The 27,420-nt window shown below is 44.2% G+C and overlaps 1 protein-coding gene across 1 annotated transcript in view; it reads left to right on the top strand.

Moving 5' to 3' along the window:
• Positions 1-27,420, top strand: part of ARID4A (AT-rich interaction domain 4A) — an 81,401-nt gene that overhangs the window by 39,926 nt on the left and 14,055 nt on the right. The window contains exons 13-24 of the mRNA XM_072986835.2: positions 386-480; positions 620-717; positions 7,067-7,295; positions 8,975-9,219; positions 11,396-11,593; positions 12,432-12,516; positions 13,936-14,137; positions 14,354-14,416; positions 15,067-16,194; positions 18,641-18,745; positions 21,385-21,597; positions 24,835-24,981. Of these exons, the coding sequence (XP_072842936.2) occupies positions 386-480; positions 620-717; positions 7,067-7,295; positions 8,975-9,219; positions 11,396-11,593; positions 12,432-12,516; positions 13,936-14,137; positions 14,354-14,416; positions 15,067-16,194; positions 18,641-18,745; positions 21,385-21,597; positions 24,835-24,981 (2,808 nt within the window). The remainder of the gene's footprint in view (positions 1-385; positions 481-619; positions 718-7,066; positions 7,296-8,974; positions 9,220-11,395; positions 11,594-12,431; positions 12,517-13,935; positions 14,138-14,353; positions 14,417-15,066; positions 16,195-18,640; positions 18,746-21,384; positions 21,598-24,834; positions 24,982-27,420) is intronic.

Below are 27,420 nucleotides of genomic sequence, written 5' to 3'. Positions count from 1 at the left end.
TCTGGTCTAATGTACCCTCCCATTGAGTGATTCTATTAACCTAGATGTTTAGAAGTACTTAGAATATGATTGTCTGGAAATGCTCATTTGATTTCGGCATTTACAGGCAAATGTCAGGACTCTTTGACATTTTCCTCGAATGCTCCTAAAATGCTGAGATTGCTGACAAACATTCTCTTCTGCTGGATTTTGAATAATTATTATAAAATATACCTTGAGGTAGTGAGTTTGGTGGCAACATTTTAAGTTTTAATTTTTTTCAATATGATGTGAATTGAGAATTTCTCTAGAGGAAGTGAGATGATTTAAGCATTAAAAAGACTGTGCTGTAAAGTGAAAAGGCAAAGCCAGCGTATTAATACCTTTTGTTCTCTTTCTTAATTAGGAACCCCTATAAACAAGCCACCTGTTCTGGGATATAAAGATCTTAACCTCTTCAAACTTTTCAGACTTGTACATCAGCAGGGTGGGTGTGACAATGTAAGTGTAGCATTTCTTAACACTATCCTGCATTATTAATTTTCCCATTAAATGCAAGTTTAAATTTTTATTAGGAAATGTATAAAAGATGTTAGCAACTGAAAACATCTCCTCTTTCTTCCACCCATGCACCCAAAAGATTGACAGTGGAGCCGTATGGAAGCAAATTTATATGGATCTTGGCATTCCTATTCTGAACTCAGCTGCTTCCTACAATGTAAAAACTGCTTATAGAAAGTAAGTAGTCCTTTTTCATTATTCAAACTAAAAGGCTCCTGCCTAAAAGAATGAAAGGTTCTGCATGCATAGATTTTTGTAATCACACTTTTTTCTTTCAGCAGCTGTCATTCATATTTGCTGTGAACGCAGAAGAACCAGAGAGTTAACCATTTGGGGGATGGAGAATCTAATAACAATAACTTAATTGTGCTACACACATTGTATTTAATAATCTTAGAACTGCAAAACTGGAAGGGACCCTGTGGATCATCAAGTCTGGCCCCTATCAAGGAGGCACGGTGGGGAATTGAGCCACCACTATAGTGGGCTAGTATAGTGGCAAGCATCTACATTACCATACAGTTAGAAAGTAAAATAGAAAGCTAGTCAGCAACAGCTAGGATAAATAACAATTGAATTTCCTGTTGTCTTCACTAATCTGACACACTGTTACTCAGAACATCTGGAAGATGAGTGAAGCAAAAGAAGAGAAAAGCCACTGTTTACTACTGCAGCTGAAGATAAATGTAGTAGTATGTTTAGGGGCTGTTGACACCTTGGATTTATCTCTAGATCAGGCGGTTACCTATACTAAAGAAGAATGTTGAGGTTCTTCTTCATGGCCTCTGTGAATCCACACAATTGGGTTGTTCTGCGCCTGCGCTGAAAGTCTCAGATGTTTCTAGAGCTTAAAGACACATGGTTAGTGGGACGTGCCCCCGTGGAGCACATTATCCATCCATCCTAGGTCCCCTCAGTTCCTTTTTTCTGCCATGTTGAACAGACCTGTTTGGAGAAATAGAGCACTACTGTATATTGAATCATATCTCCCTTTTCAATCATTATTTCTACAATCGTTTTCTTTATTCGACGTTTCCTCCTGTGAGTTCTTTCCAGTTTTTCTCTACCCGCATTTTGCCTTTTTTTCCCCCTTCCCCTCCTACGACCGTTTTTCCCTCCTATCCTTCCCGCTCTTTATGGGCTCCCCCCTTCCCCGGGCCTTTCAAGCAGTGCGTTATCTGTGCAAACAAGGTCCCACTAGCTGACGGGCATGACCGCTGCCTCTTTAGTCTTGGGGAACAACATCTGACCCATTCCTGTTCAGCGTGTAAGAGGCTAATTAAACCAGCTCTTAAACTTCACCTCCAAAGATTGAGGTCTTATTTCTTGGAGAAATCTCTCAACCCATCTGTGGCCTGCATGGAGTCTGCTCGATCTCCAGACCCTCAAATAGAGTGGCAAAATCCATCCATGCCTGCTTCCAGCTCCATGATTCCTTCTTCCCATCCTAAGGAGAAGCTGAAGTCCACCTCAAAGTCGACGCCAAAGACCTTGATCTCTAGATTCTTCCAAAAAGAAGACAAAATGACATAAAAGACCTCAGAATTGACTCAGCTTGATCCACCACAACCGATTCTTCCATCTCCCATTCTGGAAGAATCGTCCAGAGAGGCTCCAGGCTCTACATCTGACAGAGATGACCCATCTCTACCTCTGGTCCAAGCTCCAGGCTCTACCTATAGCCTGTTGCCGAATGTTGGCCTTTCTCTGGCTAATGTGCATTCCAGCCAGGCCTCGGCCCTTTCGAGCCCTGCACCATCAGGGTGGGCAGTTCTAATTGAGCTCTCTGGTTCCGACTCACCTCATCACTCTCTGAAAAAACATTGAGAGAAACGAAAGCATCTATCACCACCTCAGTATAGGTGAGGAGGTGATTGAGGATAATACCCAGTCACTCAATAGGTGATTGAAGATAATACTACTATTATCCTCAATCATCTCGATACCAATTTCGAGATGATACAAGAGAAAGATATCAATATGTCCCTTATATCATTGAGGATCCTCAAGAACACCTATATTATGAGGAATCCAAACAGGTCCAATATACCTTACCGCACCGCACCCCCCTCTGATATTCACCGTCACTGTCTCCATCTCCTCCTCGACAGCAACACCGATCTCAGCGCTCCATACCTACTCATTCAGCTCTCCCATCTAAACCAACTTTAAAACACCCTCTACTGATTGTGCAACACTCCCAATCTAAACGTTCCAAACATTCCTCCAAGAACCTTCCCCAAACATCATTGCAAGTCACTACCACTTATAAAGGTCCCCCTCTGCCTATCGATACAGAGAGACACTCCACATGTCTGGTTCCTATGACACAGCCTCCTTCCACACAAGCATCAGTCTCGAGACCTATCTCCCTCATCATCATCTTTATCAGTTCAAGACCTGGCTTCTGATACATCACAAGAATCACCATCAAATTTACCAATACCAACCTCCGATGTCACTGAGAATCATCCACCGTCTCCATTAGAGGACTTCACCTCTTACTCTCAGCTTGTCATGAGAATGGCCAAATAGTTACAATTTGAAATCAAGGAACCACCACCACCTAAACAAGACTTGGTCTTTGACAACATTAATCAAGATAAAATGCCTCCTCTCAGTTTGACAGTTATTCTGGCCATGCTTAACCTAATCAAAGAATCCTAGGATAAACCTCCTTCATCCTTACAGATTTCCAGATGTACTGAAAACCATTACAAGGCACATGGTCCCGATACCAATTTCCTCACGAAACATCCTACACCGAACTCAATAATAGTAGAGTCCAACCAGTCAAGAGTCCGGAACAAATCCTCTGTTGCTCTTGCAACCAGAGAAGGGAGAAAATTGGATATACTTGGCAGAAGACTTTATTCCCTTACTTTGTTCATAATGCGAGTGGCAAACTACCAAGCCGCAATGGGAGCGTACCATAGACAACTATGGAACAAATACTTGAAGCAGCTTCTGAATCAGTTAAATCAGAAGCCATCAATATCCATACTGAAGTTTCCACACTTGCTAAGCAACAAAGAATTGCATCTCGCCATACTGCAGGTGCTGCATCTAAGGCTATGGCCACCTCTATCGCCCTACGATGTCATGCATGGCTTCAGTCTGCTGGACTATCAGATGATACCAGATCTAGAATAGAAGATCTGCCATTTGGTGGAGCCGGACTATTCAACCAAAAAACGGATGAAGTAATGGAAAATCTTCACAAAATCCATAAAATAGCCCGGTCCTACTCAACCCAACAAACATACAAATATCAACGGCCACAATACCGATGACAACCATTCTATCAGCAATCATACCAACAATTTCAGCCATATCAACAATATATACCCCAATCATCCGAAAGACCCTTTCAGGGATCTTCAACCTTGGCACCGTTGTCCTTTCAGAACCAGCAACAACAGCGCCGTCAACCCTTTCGCCGCCCTCAAAAGAAGCTTAAGCAATACCCATAAAACTCCCTTCACCTTCTTTCCATTATCCAACTCAGTTCCAAACGAGACTAGGTCCATTCTTTCATGCATGGCAATCTATGACTATTGATCAGTGGGTCCTCTGTATCATCAAACACGGTTACTTCATTGAATTTAAAACTTCTCCACCAATTAGAAAAACCAAAAATACCCCATATTCTACAATTCTTCAAGAAGTCTCTCTTCTGCAAAAACAAGCCATAACTACTGTCCCTTCATCTGACTTGCATGATGGCTTCTACTCCAGATACTTTACAGTACCCAAAAAGGATGGATGACTCCGCCCCATCCTCGATCTCAGAAATCTCAATAAATTCATTCGACCTCGACGCTTCAGAATGTTGACACTGGACACTATCATTCCTCTCCTTTCACAGATTGGTTTGTCGTCATCGATCTCCAAGATGCCTACTTTCACATCTCAGTTCATCCAGATCACCACAAATTTCTTCGGTTCTAGTTAGACAACACCAAATACCAGTTTTGCTCTCTCCCATTCGGGCTTTTCACAGCACCGAGGATCTTTACGAAAAGCATGGCACCAGTCGCTGCCTACCTTCAACTTCAAGGTATCAAAATATTCCCTTACATAGATGACTGGCTAATAGTCTCAACCTCATATCACGATGTCGTCAGAGCTACCCATCTCACTCTTGATACACTTCAAGATCTCAGCCTCAAGGTGAATCTCACCAAATCACATCTCGAACCCTCTCAAGATGCAACCTACATCAGAGCCCACTTCAGTTCACTGCAGGCCAGAGTCTTCCTCAAGAGAGAATCCTCATACTAAAAAAGGCTATTCAACCCTTCCGACCTCTAGCCTCGGTATCAGCCCATCATGTCCAACATCTTCTCAGACTCATGGCCTCGACAACTTCAGTCATACAACACGCTCAACTCAAAATGAGATCAGTCGTGGTAGCTGCCCCTATTCGACCCCATGACGGATCACCCATCTATGCATCTAACTGTAACACCCAAATCTGCACATCAACTTACTTGGTGGACATTTCTCCTGAATCTCCTTGTCTGACAAGCCTTTCTCCCTCTTCAACCGATGATACAAGTTGCCACCGATGCCAGCCTATCCAGTTGGGGAGCACACTGTTTGCATCACAAAATTCATGGCCTATGGACAAATCAAGAAAAAACATTACACATCAATCATCTCACACTTTTGGCAATTATCAAGGCGTTCCACACTTTCCTACCACTTATCGCAGGATGCGTTACCATCGACATCTTTGCTTCTCGAGCAAATGCCTACATTACTGTTCTCGAGCCAGTATCGACAAGAACTCGATTGGAGACACATTCATGATAGACTGGGACAAGGAACTCCTCTATCTATTTCCTCCCATACCGCTCATGCAAAGGACCATCATTAGACTCCGACACTTCAGTCCAATGCAAGCCTTCTCGCCCCGTGGTGGGCGAGGCAACCGAGGTTCACCCACCTCAGGTTGATGTCAACCGACTCATTCAGGCTCCCTCTGATCCCCAATCTTCTCACTCAAGAGGACTGGATGATTTACTACCCAGATATACCATTTCTGAATCTGACAGCCTGGAGGATACTCCTGCCATAAAGGACGTGCTTGATCGAGCTTGAAAGCCCTCAACCCAGCTCCTGTATCAAAATTAATGGAAAGCATTCCTTTCCTTTACTGACTCTCATAATTTACCTGCAACACCAGTTTCCTTGAAAACATTACTTACCTTTGTCCTTCATCTATTCAATTTTGGATTGTCCTATTCCACTCTGAAGTCTATATCTCTGCTACTGTAGCTCATCAACCTCCCAACTCTAAATCAGCTAAAAAATTTTCTCACCCAACTGTAAAAAGGTTTTTTAAAAGACTCAACAATATTCGTCCTCCACGCCAACGTATTATCCCTCAATGGTCTCTACAACGTGTTCTCAATACACTCATGCATCCACCTTTTGAACTTATGGCTACGTGTAATCTCAAATTACTATCATTGAAAACTTCCTTTCTTGTAGCAATAGCATCCACTAAATGGGCTAGCGAAGTTACAGCCCTCCGTTCCGATCCACCCTTCCTTCAGTTCCATCCGAATAAAGTCATGCTATACTTCGATATTTCCTTCTTACCCAAAGTTGTATCTGAATTTTGCCTTGATCAACCAGTTATCCTACCAACACTCCTTACGTCACCATCAACACCTCTTGAGCGCATGCTCCATACACTTGACGTAAGACGCTCTCTCGCCTTCTACATTGACAGGACCAAGCCTTTCATGGAATCCCACAAACTTTTCCTATGTTTTCACGGTCCTCACAAAGGGGCACCAGCTTCCCCACAATCTATTTCTAGATGGATTGTTCAAACTATATCATTGGCGTATGAGTTATCAGGCAAATCACCTCCTGAACGGCACACTCCATCAGAGTGCTGTCAAGGTCCACTGCCTTCCAACATGGGATTGCACTCCCTCACATCTGCCGTGCAGCCACATGGTCTACTCCAACGACTTTTATCAGACATTACCGTTCGGATGTCAGAGCATGGAGAGATGCTGGTTTTGGCAGAGCTGTCTTGGTGTCCTTTCTACCATGACGTCCCACCATCCGGTAAGTGAGCTTGCTGGTCACCCAATTGTGTGCATTCACAGAGGCCATGAAGAAGAAAGGTTAACTACCTGTAACCGTGGTTCTTCTAGTGGTTCTCTGTGAATCCACACATCCCACCCGCCCTCCCCTCTGTCACATTTTATCTTAAATGGCTCTTTTACCTGGCGGACACTTTTCAGGAACTGAGGGGACCTAGGATGAGCGGAGCATGTGCTCCACGGGGGAACATCCCACTAATCATGTGTCTTTAAGCTCTAGAAACCTCCAAGAGGTTCAGCGCAGGCGCAGAACAACCCAATTGTATGGATTCACAGAGGACCACTAGAAGAACCATGGTTACAGGTAGGCAACCTTTCTTTTTGTACTGCCTGGAAGACGAGAAGAGTTTCTGTGTCTTATTAAAATGGCAATACATATCTCTTTCAAATGTCTTCAGGTATCTCTATGGTTTTGAAGAGTACTGCCGCTCTGCAAACATTCAGTTTAGAACCATCCACCACAATGAACCAAAAACAGTAGAAGTTGTGCAGACACAAGAAGAACCAATGGAGGAAAGTGTGAAAGAAGAGCCAGAGATGTCCCCTATAGAGGTTCAGAATGAGGCAGAAGAAGATGATTGTAGCAGTGAAAGTGAAAAAGAAGACGTTGAGCAGATGTCACCAAGGGTAAGCATTTCAAAAAGACCTTTGCTGTCTTGTAATTGATAACTTAAATTCACCCATTGGAGGTAAGGTGGTCCTTCCTTGTGTGGCCTCTCAGCCTGTCTGCATCAAGCAAAAAGGTTTTGTTATTTTCTCCAAAATTCTCTCTGCTTTTCTTCCACCTTCATTTACAAATCTTTATTGATTAGCACTTGTAGGCAGCCATAAAACACCTTTGTAGGGCAGTATTGTAAAATAAACAAAAAGTAATTTTTAAAAATTGTCCGAAGAACAGTACCATCAAGTGATCAATGCTATTTGATTTAGATCAACATGAATGTGCTGATGACTAAAACGGTGGTTCTGAAGGGGAGAAAATCCCACATTTTTGGGTTTTTTTAGACACTTATTTGTGTGTATCTTGCAAGGGGCGCTACCGTTGAAGAAGCATTTTCCCCTTCAATCTCACACCACAGGGAAAGCCCCTTCTAAGATGATGCTTAAGGTCTGTAGTTTTTAAGTACTTTTGTAGGCTTGAGAGACGATGGTAACGTGCTCTGAATAGAGGTCTTTGAACAGCTTCTAGTTTGGCTGAGGAGGCCAATTCGAGAGTGACAATCCCTTCCACACTGAGTACTTACAGTTAGAGGAATTCATATGAAAACCTTTGCCCAATTTAATCAGGGTGTATTTTAAAGTTTCTTTTTCTACAAACTTTAGATCAAATCCATTATGGTTTGTGATTCTAGCTTATACTGAAGTAGTGGGGGGAAGGGTTCAGTTCTTCTAACACGGTAAGAAGTTTAATTATGTTTTTGTATTATACCACAATGGTTTTAATTTTTATCTTTTTTTTATCACCTAGCGAGGACAGGTTAAAAAGATGAACTGAATATATCAATAATCACCATTATTTTCTAGCTTGAGTGTCAACACCCGCATGAGGACAGGGGTGCATGCTTGAGCTTCTGTATTACCTCTGCAGCAGGCTGGCTAGTTGATCACAGTGATCCGGAAGCATGACGAGATCTGGCTTTTTGTGAGCAAGATTGTGTCCTGGTGCGTTGCTGCTCCGAGGAGCAGCCCTGACTCTTACTGAATCTTAACAAGTCGTGATTTATTCAGTTGTTGGTGTTTAGTCATTTAGTCCTGTCTGACTCTTCGTGACCCCATGGACCAGAGCACGCCAGGCCCTCCTGTCTTCCACTGCCTCCCGGAGTTGGGTCAAATTCATCTTGGTGGCTTCGGTGACACTGTCTACCCATCTCGTCCTCTGTTGTCCCCTTCTCCTCTTGCCCTCACACTTTCCCAACATCAGGGTCTTTTCCAGGGAGGTTTCTTCAGTACAACATGTAAATCTGGAATTCTGGCTTGTCTGTCCCAAATGTGAGATGGTTATTATTCCACCCTCTTTTTTGCATATCTTATTTAAGCAATTTTAAAATTCATGTGTGTTGATCTCTAGCAATTAGAGTTCACATGTTCAGCTCTCTTAACGGGAAAGCTCTTGATACTAGCTTTCGATTATGGAGAAATACACCGCTTGTGTATTAATTGCGTTAAGTTCTTAGAAAATACCCTTTGTCAAGAAAAATCTTCAGCCTACTGCTGTAGCACCGTACTGTGTCATTTTGCTTTCTTGAAAGGCAGCAGTGCATTTAAGCAGCCTGGTTTTCCCTTCTCTGCTCCCTCTTCCCTCGTAGGGAAGAAGAAGGCTTGTCCGTGACATCACTGTTGCTAAAAAGGAAAGCGAAGAGGATAAAGGCCAGGACAAACTAAAAGACGTCAACAAGGAGAACAAAGATGCTGAGGAAATGTCCAATAATGCAGAAAAAAGGGAAAACGAGATGGCGCCGGGAAGCAGGAAAGCCACACCAAAGCAAAAGGAAAAGAAAGTGAAACAGGAAGAGGAATCTGACAGGGAGTCAGAAGAAGACGAGGAGAGGAGGTAAGGGGGGGGGAGAATCTTTTTTATGACTCTATGTCTGGTGTTGCAGGACATACACACTGTTGAATATGAAAGTCTATAAATCAGACATCCTGTGACAAAAATACTTAGAATGCAAATCCAGTGTATGCTTGATGAGGACCCAACAGAGGGCCTTCTCTGCCACTGCTCCCAAGCTGTTGAACTCCCTCCCACGGGAGGTCAGGTGAGCTCCCCGTTCCTTTCCTTCCGCAGTCAAAAGAGGTTTCTCTTCAAGAAAACTTTTTCTCAGAAACTTGATGCCTCCACCCTTCCCATTTTAATGTTGTTAGCCATCCTTGAAAAGTCGGGTACAAACATTTTAAATAAATAATACCTTAACGTGAGGTGGAAAAGATATCATTTAGCAGATTCTAAATGAATATGAAGTGGGCACCAGCTATTAGATTCCGTGGCTGTTGGAAGTGCTTAGAAATATGGTTGCAATGGATGTTGCCGATGTAATGCTAAACCATTTTTTTAGTCTAGACTCTTCTCCTGTGGGCATGCATGCTCCTCTCCTCTTTTTCCACAGCCCCCTACGAAGGGTTGGAAGTTTTTGTTTTAGTTCAGCTTTCCTTATTGTTTATTTATTTATTTATTTATTTATTGGACTTATATACCGCCCCATAGCGCTACAAGCACTCTCCGGGCGGTTTACAATTTTAATTATAAAGGCTACACATTGCCCCCCCAGCAAGCTGGGTACTCATTTTACCGACCTCGGAAGGATGGAAGGCTGAGTCAACCTTGAGCCGGCTACCTGGGATTTGAACCCCAGGTCGTGAGCACAGTTTTAGCTGCAGTACAGCGTTTTAACCACTGCGCCACGAGGCTCTTTAATTTGTTAAAAAATGTGGTTACCTTTCACTGTGGTTGGTAAAACCTAACCAGCTTCACAAAGTACATCTGGAAGCTGGCTTCTTCCCATTAACTTTGTCCAGATTGTCCCGGTGTAAATGACACGGCAAGCTGCAGTTTGTGCATACCAGAAATGAAGGCTTCTGAATTTTTTCCTCATGCTGGCTTTGGGGGGGGGTGAGTATGTAAACCCGGGGGGTGAAGATGGGGCTGAACCTCTTTTCACATGGCTCTTAGCCTTTGCCTTGTCATTACCTGCAATTCACCCCAGCCTTTAAAGATTCCAATTGGAAGAATTTCCCACCTCACGGTCCATTGTAATAACAGACAGTGCAAGAAAATATAAATGTCGAAACGTTGATTAATCTGCTGCTCATGAATTTTCTCTGAAATGGGTAAACCTGTATCCAAGGGAGCATAATTGATTTATAGAAAATCTACTTTGCACGTACGTGATATTCTGATTCGGGGCTCCAGAAGGCTGTGGCATGGCATACTGATAAGTTGCTGGTGCTATAGCCATAAGTGAAAACCATTAGGAGAACGAGACCAGCATAAATCTGCTTCATGTGGGTCAGTCAGCTCCAAAGACCTGCTTTAACTCCAGCAACACTCTGGCCACTAGTCCTCATGGACAGTTTACATCCCCTGCTGCTTGAGTATTTTTTACCGCACACTGTACGGGTGACAGAGTTCTACTCAATATGCCTGTCTTGGGGCTGCTTTGATGTTTGTATGGAAAATTGTGTATACCTGTGAGAAATGTCTTCCTGTTTCCTTCATTGCATCTATATGGAGCTGGAAGCCTGGCAGTGTGGTTAATTTCTGTAGTACGTGTCTGTGGCAGAATAAATGTGCACGCAAGAAATTGCATAGGTGTTATTTTCATATGGCTTTCCTTTTCAGCTTTCTGTTTTGCAATAAACCTCACTAAATATACCTTGGGGGTGGAGATGCAGTGGTGCCTGCAAACCCTTTTCTTAAGTAGCTCAATAACTGCTTAGGAAAACCACCCTGCAGCACCAAATCTGTTTTTTAAAAAATGGTGCAAGGAAAGGCTGAACACCACTTACGTTCAGCTTGACTTGGAAGCTTTCCACCGGCTCCTCCGTGTCACTGCAGGATGGATTAGCTGCTTGTGCAAGATTCATTACTTGGCAAGGACAGATTCTGCCTGGATCGCGTTGCTGAGTCATGTTGCTTCAAGGGAGAGGGTTGGCAGCCCAGAAGGGTCCCCCAGCTGCACCGCTGCCTGCGTTTTGCTCCTTAATTAGTCTGCGTCCGGATCTTTTTGCAGGGATGAACTTGAAAACCGAGGGGAATCGGAAGGCGAGGAGGGTGAAGAAGACACGGAGCCGTGCTTAACGGGAACCAAAGTGAAAGTAAAATACGGCCGTGGGAAAACTCAGAAAATTTATGAAGCCAGTATTAAAAGTACAGAAAATGATGATGGCGAAATTTTGTATTTGGTGCATTACTACGGCTGGAATGTAAGGTAAGGAGACCGACACGAACCTCGCTCTGATTTTGCTTGTTGCATTGCAGTGGCTTGTGAGGCTTGAGGAGAGGCTACCTGAGGTCACTGCAGACAAATGCCTGCAGTAATCCAGATTTTTTTAAAATGTGGGCGCTCCTTCTCTCTCATCAAACACAAAGCACAATCAAGCCATTACATTTTTCCTTGCTCTCTTAAGAGCAGAGTCATAAAGTCTTCCCCCTCCCCTTAGAGACTCTGTCACCTTGGAGTTTCTATTGTGCTTGTGTTTAAGGCAGAAGTGGGGAGTCCCAGTTCCCCTCACCCAGCATGGCCTGGGCTCAGAGATGCCAGGAGTTGTACACCAGCAGCAACCAGTAAACCTTCTGCCCCTCCCACTTATAGAGGGAAATGGTCTTGTGGACCTGCCCCCAAATAACAAGATTTGGTTTGTCCCACATCTTTTTTTTTTTTTTTTTTTTTTTTTTTTTTTTTTTTTTTTTTTGTATGACTGACTGCCATCAGTCCTATAAAAATGTTAACTCAGGGCATGGCTCAGAATGTCCCTAATAACATTCATTAATACAACCAAAATAAGGTTTTGGAAGTGGAACCTTATTAGTATCTTGAATTATCACTTACTATTTATAAGGAATAATAAGCTTTTTTGTTTACAGTTATAAGAATAATTTGTCTTCCTTTTTCCTTGAAGAATTAGGGTGCTGGACTTTTGCCTGATGCCTTGCGATCCACTGTGCCTCAGGTTTCCGAATCCTAGTTCAGGGCTCTTTCTACAATTGCCTTGTGATTAAAAGGCCATTGTTGACTGGGATGATAACCAGGTTTGTATTTCCTGTAGGTACGATGAGTGGGTGAAAGCGGATAGGATTATTTGGCCTGCAGAGAAGGGAGGACCAAAGAAGAAGCAAAAGAAAAAGGCAAAAGTAGGTAACATTCATAATGAATTAATTATCCACATGCCTGTATCCTCCCCCTCCCCCCCCGATGCCTGTTCAGTGAGTGGTACCTGCTGCTATTAACCAGTCATCCGGATACATAAGGGTTTTGCAGAATTCCCACAACACTTTTCTAAGGCTGCCTGATTCGGTGGGGGGCTGGGGGGGGGGCTTTTCCTCTTGAAGGTGGTCTCTGGCAACAGCTTAATTGCGTAACGCTGGAGAATGTGTCGAGGTATGAAGATGGAATTGGTTTTGTCCCCTTTCCCACTACTTAAAGTGAGCAGGGCAGAACTCTGTTCAGATGTTGAACTCTACCTGCCATCAGCCTTAATGAGCTAAAGCACGCTCGGAGGTAGTGCCCAAGGAGCACACGGAGTGCTACAGTTGATCACTTCTGCTTTATGAAGTGGGGCTTTCTTATGATTTTTCAAAGCATCATCCATCTATTCCAAACTCTTCTGCAGTTTTAATCCTGTGGACTGAGCAGCAAATAAAACAAACCATCCTTTAAGTTGTTCTCATCTGTCATAACTTTCCCCCACTGTGCTTCTCATCCTGAAATTCCATATAGTTCTTCCCGGCAACACCACTGTAGTACTGTAATACAGTGGTCCCCAACAGTTGGTAGGCGGGGTCTGTGCGCATGGGGGCAGGGCACCCCCGCGCTCGTGAGGGGCCAGGACACACTCGCTGGGGGCACATGTGTGAATGGGCGGCCCGTGCTTACGGGTGGGCAGGGCATCCATGCATGAAGGTGGGTGGGTGGGGAGTGCATGCGTGGGGAGATCTGTGTTCGCGGCCCGGTCCTCCCAAGGCCACGGTCCGGCACCGGGCCGTGGACCGGTGATTGGAGACCCCTGCAGTAATACACATTGCTTACTGAAACACAAGAGGAAAGTCAATCCTTCTTTAGTCCTTAAAATCCATTTTAAACAAACTAAAGACAAAAGCTTGCTAAAATCTTGCAGAGATCTTCCCTAGGGGACATCTCTGTGATATGCACACCTATAACTTACAGACTTCCTCTACCCCCCCCCCTCGGGGGGGGGGAACTCAGAGAAAGTAAAGCAAATCTCTTTTTAACAACAACATTTAAAAGCTATTTGTGCGCAAAAATGGTTAGTCTTATTTAAAAATGTACAGGCTCTGCCTCTTCAAAAGATGGGCACTCGGCTTGCAGATTCCGTACGATTCTGTTAGCAATCAAACAAGATACACCATTTTAAAATTGCTTGTGATAATGAGCGGGAAGGTAAGAGATTTGGCTTTCTTTCCAAGCCAAATGGGGCCCCTCCCAAAGCAGTGCAAGTTGTATTTGGCCTGTCTACTGAATTGCCAAATCAGAGTCGGAACCCAAAGGGGTGGTGGTTGCACCTCTCTAAAGAAGCTTCTGTTTGTGTTCAGAGTAAAGAAGACTGTGAGAAAGATGAAAAGAAAGAAGAGGAGAAACAAAAAGCAAAACGTGGGCGTCCTCCCCTGAAATCGACTCTTCTATCCAACCTTTCTTGCACTCTATCCAAAACACCTAATAGCGAAAGTAAACTGGGAGTCCGAAGTGTGCGCAACAGTCTTCCGGATTGCGCACTCTTGCCAAATGGGACAGAAGGTATTTCCGGCTTGCCTCTGTGATATATGGCATTTTCATGGGCACAAGCTGTTCGTGATGCCTGTTAGGGTGGGGAGTGGATTGTATCTTGGAAGTCAAGACAGACAGATGCATGAATGTGGAGGGGGGGGGAGCACGCCAAAAAAATGGCTGTGAAATGCTTTCTTTGATGCCTTATTCTTCTATTTTTCCATTAATGCCCCTTTTAATATTTAGGAACGCCTCGTAGGCAAACAAGACGCAGCTCAGGAATGTTGGATTCTGACAGAGGGTCAAATGGTGAGTAGGAGGTTTTTTTTTTTAATGGAAAGAAGAGAGTGTTTTATGAAACAGGAAAGAGTTGTAGAAGAGAGTAAAAAAGACAACACCTACAACGTGGAGAGAGTCATTGGGTTTGTTTCTGCCTGCCATCTGAAGGTACTAAAAGTCAAAATATAAATTGTACTCCAGAGACTATAGTTATCAATAGTTAATTAAGAGTTCCCTCCCAAGTAGATATAAATAATCCATTGCCTCCTTTGATATCTGATTGCAGTCTAGTACAGCAGTGGTCCCCAACCTTGGTCGTCCAGATGTTCTTGGACTTCAACTCCCAGAAATCCTGGCCAGCAGAGGTGGTAGTGAAGGCTTCTGGGAATTGCAGACAAGAACATCTGGAGGCCCAAGGTTGGGTACCAGTACAGCATAGTAGAACGGGTCATATCCAATCACATGAGTATATTCTTCCAAGGAATGAGGAGCATTCTCCATTATTCTTCTATTAGCAGGGGGAGAAAAGTTGTGATTTATAACTTCATGCACCTTTGTAAGAACAGACACATGGAAATGGAACCTAGCCCATACTTTCTGTAGTTTTATGTGAACAGTGTTTCTCTGGATTTTGTCTGACATTATTCCTTGATTATTCTTTGCTGTTTATGTTTTGGTAGACTCTGTTTCATCTGACAGTGATGCCGAGGAAACTTCTGAAAAAAATCTAAATGAAGAGTTCTCCCCAGCCCATTCTGAACAAGGAAAATATGAGAAACGAACAGCTGAGAAATCTGGTGTAGAGATCCCACGGATCTCACAGGTGCTGAAAGACAATGACAGGAATCAAGTCCCTACTTCAGAAGCACTGAAGTTAGACACCGAAGAAGCCGAAGAAGCAGGTCATCTTTTTGGCAACAAGAACGATCACGGAGAAGACCTGAAGAGAGAGATAGAAAAATCGCCTAAAGGAAAAGGGAGGAGGAACAGAACAAGAGAGTCCTCCCTAGAGAATGTAAAAATCGCAACACTAACCCAGGAAGAGGTAAATGAACATCTTGGAGAATCCGAGAGATTAGATACGTCCACTTTGGACAGCAAATGTTTAAGCACCAGTTTTGAAAATGAAACGGATCCTTTTGCAAAAGATAGGAAACTTTTGAAAAGGAAGATGATAGAACAACCATCCCCGGACAAACGAGGGCGACCGGAGAACGAAATAGATGTGCCAAATATTGTGAATGACAGAAGAACGCATGAATGTTCTGGGACAGAAGAATGTAAGGACGTCAGGGCTGAGGAGTCCCTCGGAAATGAGAACGAGGAAATGCCATCCTTGGTGGCAGAATCGGATCAGCGCCTTCAAGTTCAGGGAGGTGAGCATTCCGATAGTTCCTCTGAGGCCCATCAGAACGCCCTGTTGAAAGATGAAGATGACGCCATGCCTCAGATTGGGCCAGAAAACCTCCTTTGTCACGAGGTGGACTTGGATGACCTTGATGAGAAGGACAAGAGCCTGCCGGAAAGCTTTCTCATGGGTAAACAAGATGCCAGCCATCCCGCTCCGAACCCCCCTGCCTTGCCTCCGGTGATGCAGCCGGGCTTCTCTGCGGCCTCACCTCTCGCCCTCAGCCAGGACGAGTCCCACAGCATCAAAAGCGAAAGCGACATCACCATTGAGGTAGACAGTGTGGCTGAGGAGTCTCAGGAAGGCCTCTGTGAAAGCGAGTCTGCCAACGGGTTTGACGCTTGCACCACTTCAAGCAACGGGAGCGTGGCCGTCCCAGAAAGGGAGATGGGAGAGAAGGGTAAGTCTTGCCTTCCAAGTTTAAAAAAAAAAGGACTTGAAGTCAATGTGATGGGGAAAACAACTGCAGGCTGAGGAGCAAAGTTAATCCCTATTTAAGATGTGGCTTTCCAAGGGCTGCCTCAGAAACTCTTCATGTTTTGTGGATGCTTACCCCATCCAAACAGTGAACAGTAGCCCGTATTGGCATTAGTTGCAGCTTAGAAATCGGCAGCCATGTGGGCGTCTGCTGCCAGGATTCTGCAGCTCCGACAGCTGTGGCAAATGTTCTCCAACCACAGGAAGTCGTGACGGGCTCAGCTTGTCCTTCAGAGTCTCTTGAAGCACGTTTGAAGCTCAGCACAGCTGGCAGGGATTCCCCAGGTCCCAAGCTAAAATTCAGTGTAGGGATGGGGGAGCCCTTGAAAGTGTGGCGCAGTAAAGCAAGCCTCTTTGCACAGATACCAAATCCTGAATTAGGATGAGGAGTGAGTGATGGATTATGACTGTATTCTAGATTCTGGAGGCCCAGAACAAGGTCAACCGTATGCTCTTCCCCACCCCTTTTTCCCTTTGAAGAGAAGTAAACACTGACCAAGATTGTGGATCTCTATTATATATCTAAAAAAACTAAACTGCATCATAGAGGTGCACTGAATTGTGGATGTCTGTTATATATATGAAAAACGAAATGGATGCCGGTCTCAGTGCTACGCTGTCTGTCCTTGAATTAACAAATTATGTAAGTACTGATCAAGAGCTGTACAAACGCTCATTTCCTCAGAAATGACAACGGCCACCTCTCCTTGTCTGCCTCCAGTTGCTGCCTGCTCTCTCGTGCTTTGCTAGAGGGAGCTAACCCAACTGAGGGATGCAGCTGCACAGCATAAAGGACACACAGAACCTGCAGAAAAAATCTTGTAGCATGGTGTGCTCTAGCCGTTGCATTCCCTTTCAGCCGCTGTCTGTTTTGTCCTTTATTTTCGAACTGTTCTACAGCGTTTAGGCCCAGCCCCTTCGCCCCCGCAACCTCAACGACTTTCCCTTCCTGAGATTTATTTGTGTTGTCACTGTGATGGTTGTTAGTATAACTACTATTACTGTTCTCACTACTCCTCCTTGCCTTGTATTTTTGCCCTGAACATTTGGGGGTTGATTGTGCCAATTTAACTGCCTAAGAATTTGTGCTGGGGAGAATTGCAGTTTGTAGTCATACAGGTGATCATACCGAAAGGCTTTGTGTGTACATCTGTCTGATTTGCCGACAGTGGATGAGAACCCTGTAGCTGAGGGGGTGAAAGATAGTGAGGAGAGGAGAGCTTTCTGCAAGCAAGCTGCCGTTTGCAGATTCGCACCCGCAGAAGCCTGTGCTGCAGGGTCAGAAGACCAAGCAGTCGTAAGATCGAATCCACGCGACGGAGTGAGCGCCCGTCGCTTGTCCCAGCTCCCGCCAACCTAGCAGTTCGAAATCATGCAAATGCAAGTAGATAAATAGGTACCACCTCAGTGGGAAGGTAACAGCGTTCTGTGTCTAAGTCGCACTGGCCATGTGACCATGGAAGATTGTCTTCGGACAAAACGCTGGCTCTATGGCTTGGAAACGGGGATGAGCACCGCCCCCTAGAGTCGAACACGACTGGACAAAAATTGTCAAGGGGAACCTTTACCTTTACCTTTAACTTAGGCATCAAAATAACAAATATTTGGGGAGCCCCAAAAGAAATCTCAAAATTGATCAATCCTAAGCAAGAGGGTCCTAGAAGGTAGTGACTCTTAGTATGTGAGGCACTCTCATCCCTGCAGGCAAGAAAGCCGTTCGTGGAGACTGTGAATAAGAAAATAGAATGTTGAATACTTCGCTGCAGAATTTTCCCCTCTCCTCTCCACTATTTTGAATTTGGATTTCTCTGCTTTCAATATACAATTCTCATTACCATCCTGTGATGGAAAGTCTTTTTCACTTGCTTCTATGTGCCCTGCATGCTTCTCCTGTTGCATATCTGATGACTAGCAGATGGTGACACCACAAGGTTTATTATATTACATCTCTCTTCTTGCTTCCTCTGCGGTGGAACACTGTGGCCTTTCCCTTGGGCAGATCTACGTTAAATTTTCCCTCTGCAGTAACTTTGGCTTTAGTGTCTGCTTGCCACCCATTGGGGCTGAAATCCTGTTGCTTAGTGTAGCGAGTCACACTTACATTCAGGTGATTGAGTTGCAAAAGGCCATTTGAATTCATGGAACCTAGGAGGACTTGACTTACCAGATTCCCACTGATTCAGTGGGCCTTCCTCTAGTACACTTACTACGCTGAACAACAGGATTTCAGCCACTGTGTTTTGGTTTCCATTTTTGGACCTTTGTGCTTCTTTCCTATCTTGGCACTTGTGGAATAGAGTGACAATTTGCAGTAGCATGTCATTAAAGACTATTAAATAACTAACCATTGTTCTTTCTTTTACTGTCAGGTCAAAAGAGGCCCGGTGACCATATCAGCAACTCAGTAGCAAAGAAGCAAAAGCGTACCCCAAAACGAGCAAGCACTGTAGCCAAAAATGAAAAAAATGGAACAGGTACGTGTGCCTTTTTCAGGAAGGAACGTACGTTCTTGTAATAATTCATTCTGTATCAACAGATACTTTGCCTGTTTGCTTACCCCCTTGTAGAGCCAAAGTAGAGAACATCGGTAAGCCCACAGTTGCGCTGCTATGTGTTTCTGACTTTTTAAATAGGGAGCAGAGGACTGTTTTTGTTTCAATGACATGAGATTTAACAGTTCAATGATCGTGTCTTCTTCACAGCTGTATCGTTGTACTCTGTCCCTGCGGATACAAATTGAATTTTGCAAGCCTATGTAGGTTCTTAGCCTCCCTTTCCCCAGAAGTGGCTACCAGTTATAGACTGTTTGCTTGTGCAGAGGATGGTGTCCTGTATCCAAGGGAAAGCAAGGCCGAAGAAACCAGCTGCTGCTCATGAAATCATGGGATTTGTGTTGCACCTTTTAGTTGAGGGATGTACAAATGGCTCATATTTAGACCAGTGGTTCCTGTATGCGGTCCACACACACTACTTATTAGTCTGAGAGGCTTCCACTGGTGATACATGGAGGGACTGCATGAATTCATCCAGGAAGCCCCAGTCTGACTGGGTGAGTTAAATGGATGAACCATTAATAGTGTGTGTCCACAATGAAAAGGTCACAGTGAAGGAACCCTTGTTTCCTGCAGTGTACTTAAGATGAGTGCAGTATAACGGTCAGGAGCATGTCATGGACTTCACATGTATTAGAAGTTTATTTCTGCTCTGCTTTGATGCCTTATAAGTAACTTTTCAAGTGCAATATCCTAAACTCTTCATTTAAGCCAAAAGATCCACTGTTATTCATGCCAGTGTATGTTAATTAGTTAATTAGTTGGACTGTGTTACTTGGCCTGTGGTGTAGATGTTTGTATTTTTAGTGGGGGACTTTTAGTGGGTGGGGAGTGTTTGGGGAATTTTATGTGTGTGCATGTGTCTGGTCTCTGGGTGTCTGTGAATTTCGTTGTATGTGTATATACTTACAATGACAATAAATTATGATGATGATGATGATGATGATGATGATGATGATGATGATGGTGATGATGATGATGATGGTGATGCTGTCCTTTCCCTTCAGCGTTGCCTGGGGGCTGTACTGCAATGGATGCAGGAGAACGGACTGAGGCTGAATCCGGATAAGACGGAAGTTCTGAGGGTGGGTGCCCCCGTGGTAGGTGGCTTGGGTGGCTCTCTCACATTTGGGGGGACCACCTTGGCCGCGAAGAGTGGTGTCCGCAGCCTCGGCATATATTTGGACCCGACGCTCGCCATGGAAACTCAGGTGGCGTCGGTAGTCCGCACCGCATTTTTCCATCTTTGGCGGATTGCCCGGCTGCGACCCTATCTCGACATGGGGGCACTCACTACCTTGGTGCATGCGCTCGTAATCTCAAGATTAGATCACTGTAACGCGCTCTACGTGGGGCTGCCTTTGAGGCTGACACGGAAACTTCAGGTGGTGCAGAATGCGGCGGCCAGGCTCCTTACAGGAGTGAGAAAATATCAACACATCTCTCCAACGCTGGCCGCATTGCATTGGCTGCCCATCTGTTTCCGTGTCAACTTCAAAGTTTTAATGCTTACTTATAAGGCCCTAAATGGTTTAGGACCTCGATATTTGGCGGAACGCCTCCTCTCACCAAGGTCTACCCGGATTACCCGCGCGAGTCAGGAGGTGAGGCTGAGGAGCCTGATGCCGAGAGAGGCCCGGAAGGAGAAGACACAAAACTGGGCCTTCTCGGCGGTGGCTCCTCGCCTCTGGAACAATCTTCCTCCGGCGATTCGCGCGGCCCCCACGCTGGGCACCTTTAAAACCCAATTAAAAACATGGCTGTTTATTCAGGCCTTCCCTCCAGCCAACTCTTGATTTTTTCTTACTTTTCCTTTTTATCTTTACTGCTGTTCTTGTTTGAGTATTATGTATTTGTCTATGTTTTATTATTTGATTTTATATTTGGAAGCCGCCTAGAGTGGTCCGGCGGGCCAGATAGGCGGGGTATAAATAAAATAAAATAAAATAAAATAAATTATTATTATTATTATTATTATTATTATTATTATTATTATTATTATTATTATTATTATTATTATTATTATTATTATTATTATTATTATTATTATTATTATTATTATTATTATTATTAAAGTTAGGGTGACTGAAGAGCTTGAACTGCTGTCTGCAATTCATGTGCTTTTGGTTGCTGACGTTTGATTAGGCATCTTTCAGTCTCGAGAGACTATGGTAACGTGCTCTGTATGAAGGACTTGGAACAACGTCTAAGTGTGGCTGAGGAGGCCAATTCGAGAGTGACCATTCCTTCCACACTGAGGACAAATAAATGCTAACATTTATGTAGGTAAAAAAGACAGAAAGCATATGAGGAACCAACTATTCTTTTAGCTTCTCTTAGTTCTTAAAGTCACTTGCACAGTATGGGGACAAGATTGACTTGTCTTGCAGTACTGCTGTAAGCTTTTGAAATCATGTAAGTGAAGCACAGTTAAACATGGCTGTATAAAGGCCATCTAATATATGTGCGTGGGGGGTATGGATGCTCTGATCTCGATATTTCTTACCATTTAATATGCTGGCTGTGTGCACAGGCTAACCCAAAACATTGTCTTGTTTCAGGTCAAAGTAGTGATAGTGAGGATCTTCCTGCCCTAGACAGTTCCAGCAAATGTACTCCAGTCAAACACATGGGTGTGTCCAAGCCACAGAAGCTGACTAGATCGCCTGCAAGAGTAGCATCTCCAAATATCAAAGATGGGGATAAAGACAAGCAAAGGGAGAAGAATCATCAGAATGTTTCCCCAAGAGTGTATAAGTGGAATGTCCAGCTCAGTAAGTGCTTCGTATAGGATACCCGTGGAAAGGAAATGAAGTGTCAACATTATGGCAGAGACAGAGGACCTCACAAACACTACCCAGACTTTCCTAGTGTGGAGAAGCTCTGGGTGTTAGGTCGGGTGTATCAACATGCTGATGGCTGGGAAAATCTTCGAGTCGGCTCCACTCCCAATGCTCTTGTGTCACCACAATTCCCAGTGCTCCAGGGAATTACCAAAATTCACAAGGTTGCACGCTTTAACTTGCATTCCAACACTGCCAGATAGGAATACCAAAATATTCACAGAATGTACATGATCCAGTTAGGGGTATGAGGTACAAATTCTTTAGTCCCAGCAAGCCCTCTTCTTCTCAGAGTTAACCAAACAGTGGTCAGATTTTTTAAATATTTTATTAAAGATGTTGCAAAAATTCAGAAAACAAGTCACAAGCAATTTCAAAAATTAGTTCCAAAATGTTCAACGGCAGTCAGGAAGCAAATAAACATCCCAAAAGGTTTGAGGCTAAGGCAGTTCCAGAACAGTTACCACAAAAAATAAGAAAACTAACTATTCAAAACTACTTCAGCATAGTTCCAGAGCATATGCAGAGTATGAATCAGCAAAACAGCAGGTGAGCATAGCATTCTCCACAGAGAAACTAAGTTAAACTGAACATGTTCTCCATGTTATTTTTATACCTATCGTCCACCTTTCCAGACCTTTTGAGTGTATTCCACCAGCCAAACTCACTCCGAAACATACAGAAGGGAATATTTTGCTGAAGTAACTTCACTCTTTTCCCCTCCCTTCTTCTCAAGTCAAACCAGATCTCACTAATTAGCCTGGTACCAGGAGAGAGTTTGGCCAGGAGTGTTTTATGATCTTAGAAATTCCTTCTCACATCAATGAGTCCCAGCTAGCCAAACCTTCTAGTTAACAGGCAGCTTCTCCTCTGTCTAGGCCAGTGATGGCGAACCTACGGCACGAGTGCCACAGCTGGCACGCGGAGACCTCTCCCTTGGCACGCAAGCAGAGCGCTGCCCCCACCCCTCGCAACCAAACCTCAAACTGCACGATCGATCAACAGCCACCTCTCCCTGCTACCTTCCTTGGTTGCGGCACTTGTAAATCCGGCACTTGGATATAAATCTGTTCTTTTAGAGATCACGATACTCTTATGATGCCACTGTAGTACAGTACCCTTTGTTTGGTTATTTTAGCTTCTAGTGAAAGTCCACACTTAATTTGCTTTACTTGTCTTTCGGACAAGTCATGATATCTTTAAAACTCGTTTCAAACACTAAATTTCAAATAACTTAAATGTCTACTGTATACACTTTACATAGTGTATAAAATGTAGGTATACACTTTCAAAGTTTGCACTCCTATATATAGCTGCTTTTCTGAGGGTGGATTACTTTGGAGGAAACAAGTCCAGGATTTCAATGTACATAATAAGCTTTATAAATAGGGTGCATTTAATTCAATGTAGCATTTTGCACTTGACTTTTTTCTAAAAGAGTAGTCAGTTGGAGGAATCAATAAAGAACCAGACCGACAAAATGTGTGAACGACATGAGTTGTTTTTTCTAAACTAAAACCTCAGTATTCAGGTTTAATTGCAGTGTTGGCACTTCAAAATAAATAATTTGGTTTTGTGTTGCCGTTTGGGCACTCGGGCTCAAGAAGGTCCACCACCACTGGTATAGGCTATCCCTTCTAGCAGAAGCTTGCAAGTCTGTGTTTCAAAGGCAACTGAAACCATTATCCCCCCATTTCCCAGTCTCTTGACACAGAGCAATAGAGCATGTGGGCAGTCCTCTTGGATCTTGACAGTTGCTGCTTTTCCTTTTGCAGAAGGGAATTTCGGGTAGGTCTTCCACTTACTGAGCTTTCAGTGAGTGTAAATGTTTATCCAGAGGTTTTTAGTTTATTGGGAGATGCAACTGTGTAGTAGCTCAGAAGGAAACAGTGGGTAAACTTCATTCAGGAACTCCCACCACTTCCGACCTTCTTTTATATTGGGCTCAAGGTAAACTTGAGCCCAATGTAAAAGAAGGTAAAAGGTAAATACATGCCTTCGCTACCACGCAAGGTCCACGGCCGCGTGTAAAGTTTCCATGGCAGATTTACTCGTCAAAGGAGAATACGCAAAACTTTTATTTTAGGAGAAATCTCTACTGATTTTAGTTGAATTTTTAAATATCATAGTGTGTTTAAGATCCTTGAGAGATTGTGTAGGCTGTGATGCACTATACCTGTTTCACCAGCTGACTTATATAACGTACCATGCAGGTTGTGTTTGCATGGATGATTCCCTTTGGAGGACAGAACGTCTGAGGCGTTGTTTCTAGAAAGGCACTGGGAAGACAGCTGCCCGTACAAACCTCTGGCTGTGCTTCCAAGCCACTAGATTTAAGCCACGTTGCTAGGTTGTGTGAAATGCTTCCATGCAATAATATTTTTTTTTGGGGGGGAGAACTGCTTGTTCTCAAGATTGATCAGATACAGGGTCTAGAATATAACTTTTCCTCAGGACAGACTGGCTGCTGACTCGGAAGAGAGGGTTTCTGTGAGAAACCGGGCCTTCTTGGTGGCAGCCCATCACTCTGGAACTGCCTCCCAGTGGAGATTCAGCAGGGCCCCCCTTCCCTCCAGACTTCCAAGAAGCTAGTGTAAAAAAAAAAAAACCAAATTAATTAAAGAAGCATTTATGGACATTCTTCCTCTTAGCTAAATGATTTGACTCATGGCTTAGATTTTTATCTTAAATGGTAGTCATTATCATTTAGTCATTAGTTGGAGTGTTTGTTTGTTTGTTTCCTTTTTCTTTGTTTCTGGAGGGTGGTGTGGGTTGATTTCTGATTGTACAATCGGATAGAGTAGTGGATTTTCACAGTGGGGTGGTATAAATATGTCATGTATTTATTCATGCAGGCAGGCATTCATAGATGGATAGATGGTGCTTGAATAATAGAGGAAGATTGTGGCAAACGTTTCGGTTACTATGAAAAAAAAATCAGCTTTCAGTGAAGAACAAGAGAGAGAGAGCGCTTTTAAATAGGCACCTCTTTACATATTTGGTCACCTGTGTTGAGCATGACATCCCCTGATGGAATAAGCTGTTCTGTTTTATGTCCTCTGCTTCCTACATCACATCGCACTTGTCCCTGTCATTTCTAGTGAATAAAAAGTCTCAGTTTCCTTAATTTTTATAACACTGTCATTTGTTTTGTTTTGTTTTTTAAAGATGAATTAGACAACATGAGCAGCACGGAGCGGATCTCCTTTCTTCAAGAAAAACTGCAGGAAATCAGGAAATATTACATGTCTCTGAAGTCAGAAGTTGCCACTATAGACAGGAGAAGGAAACGATTGAAAAAGAAGGACCGAGAAGGCAAGTCCAGTCTTGTGAAGGGGGGGCTTGTGACTGTGGGCTTGTCAGAAGTCTGGTGTTGTTCCTTTTCCTTGATGCGAATGTGGGCTGTCTCTTTCAGTACTGGGTTTAGTCCACATGCAAATAATTGAAAGGGAAAGTTGGTGCTGCACTGGCAGAGTATTTCTTCTGCAGCTCTCAAGGGTGACCACAAGGCTGTTTGCAGCTGTTGCTGCATTTTTTTGCTACTGTGACGCAAGCTGGGGGGTCACACTCGTTGGGCATTAAAGCAAGGACTGGTGAAATGGTGGTTCCTGAGGCTCTTTTTCAACCCCGTGATCCGAACACACCTCATCTTGCTCGTGCATCCTCCCAATATATGTTTTTTTTCCAATTTTTATTTTGTTTTACATTTTAGGGCAGCAGTCTCCGACCCCCAGTCCGTGGCCCAATGCTGGTCTGTGACCTGAGCCAAACCGGGCAACGGAGACAGACTTCTGTGCATGCGCTCAACCCCGCAGAGCTGATTTGTGCATGCTCTGTGTACCCGTCTGAGTACTGCACCATTGTCTGTGCATGTGCACAAGTGCGCACGCAACCCGCATAAGTGCCACACTATCATTAGTGAATGAGTGTGCATAAGTGCTGCACCACTGTTTGTGTGTGCACACATGCTCATTCGGACTCACTCGTTTGCACATGTCCATGAGCTTAGGGGGTGCCTTGTCTTCTCCAGCCGGTCCACGGGGTGAAAAAGGTTGGCGACTCCTACTTTAGGGGGTAGAGAAACATCCTTTTCTGGAATCCTTCAGGAATAGCAGTTTAAATGGGAAACAAGGCCCTGCAATTCCATCCCCCAACTCGCCCAGAAAGAGTGTTTTGGAAATTTGAAGGGGCTGCTCTAAATCTTTCACATTTGGGGGCTTGTGCAGCACCTATTGGATCAGGAGAGGGAGTTGTGGGGGGGGGGGAAATAAGGCCATGGAAGCCAAGAATTGTTCATCCCTGTATTGGTGACTCCACTTATAGAAAGACCACAAAGGCCAGGAAAGCTTGTTGTGAAAAAGTTTCAAGTATTCAAGGCAGCAGTCAACGATACCGATAAAAGAAGGTGTTTTGTGGCTGCTGATTTATTTCCATGCCCAAGTCATAGTGCTGGTCTTAACCTGTAAAGCCCTAAACAGCATGGGCCAAGCTGCCAAGAACTTCATCTCCCTGTGTGAGCCTACCCGGGCATTAAGATCATCAGGGGAGACCTTTCCCAATACCCAAACAGATGCACTTGGTGGGGCCACAAGAGAGGGGCCTTCTCTGTGGTTGCTCCCAGACTCTGGAACTCCCTCCCGTGGGAAGTCAGACTGGTTCCCTCTTTGCTGTCCTTCCGCAGGCAGGTGACAGATCTTTATATTCGCGAAGGCTTTCACGGCCGGGATCTAATGGTTGTTCTGGGTTTTTTGGGCTCTTTGGCCGTGTTCTGAAGGTTGTTCTTCCTGACATTACGCCAGTCTCTGTGGCCGGCATCTTCAGAGGACAGCAACCTGTACAGGCCCGAAAAACCCAGAACAACCATGACAGATCTTTATTTATTTATTTATTTGATTTATTTGATTTATTTATTTGATTTGTATCTATACAACCACTCTAGACGGCTTCCAGTATGACATACATACAATAAAAAGAAAGGTTACTTACCTGTAACTCTGGTTCTTCGAGTGGTCCTCTGTGAATTCACACTAATGGGTTAAATCTGCACTTGTGCAGAGGCCTCGGAATATTCTAGAGCTTAAAGTAACACTTTTGGCTCCGCCCCCCAGGACCTCATGGTCCGCCCGCCCTAACAGTTACCTCAGTTCCCCAAATTCCGCTGCTGCTCTAAGGTGAGACAGCCGTGACGGAAAGAGGGGAGGACGGGCGGGACGTGTGAATTCACAGAGGACCACTCGAAGAACCAGAGTTACAGGTAAGTAACCTTTCTTTCTTCTTCGTGGCCTCTGTGAATGCACACTAATGGGTGATTAGCAAGCTTGCCTCTGATAGGAGGAGGGACGTCACGGCAAAACAGCAGACAGGACCGCCCGTCCAAAAATGACATCCTCCTTGGCCCGCAGATTCAGGCGATAGTGAAAGATGAAGGCTGACGAAGTGGGCCAAATGTCAGCTGTGCAGGTGTTTGAGGAAAAGCTGTAGAAGTAGCCAAAGTTCCGGTAAAATGAGCATTCACCGGGCGCAGGTGACTAGATTTGCGGGGGGAAAACAGCCCTGCAAACATAGAACGATAATGCTCTGCAAACATCTAGCAGGTGAAGAAACCTCTCTACATCTGTAGGCAGTTAGGAAAGAAAGTGGGCAGACTGATAGGCGGCCGAACATGAAACTCAGTAGAAACTTTAGATATGAAGGAGACATCTGGGAACAGGATAACTTTGTCCAGGTGACAAAGTAGGAAGGGAGGATCCACCT

This window comes from Pogona vitticeps, chromosome 1 (assembly GCF_051106095.1).
Source record: "Pogona vitticeps strain Pit_001003342236 chromosome 1, PviZW2.1, whole genome shotgun sequence".
In the NCBI taxonomy this organism is placed as follows: domain Eukaryota; kingdom Metazoa; phylum Chordata; class Lepidosauria; order Squamata; family Agamidae; genus Pogona; species Pogona vitticeps.
This window is presented reverse-complemented; position numbering and strand designations above follow the sequence as displayed.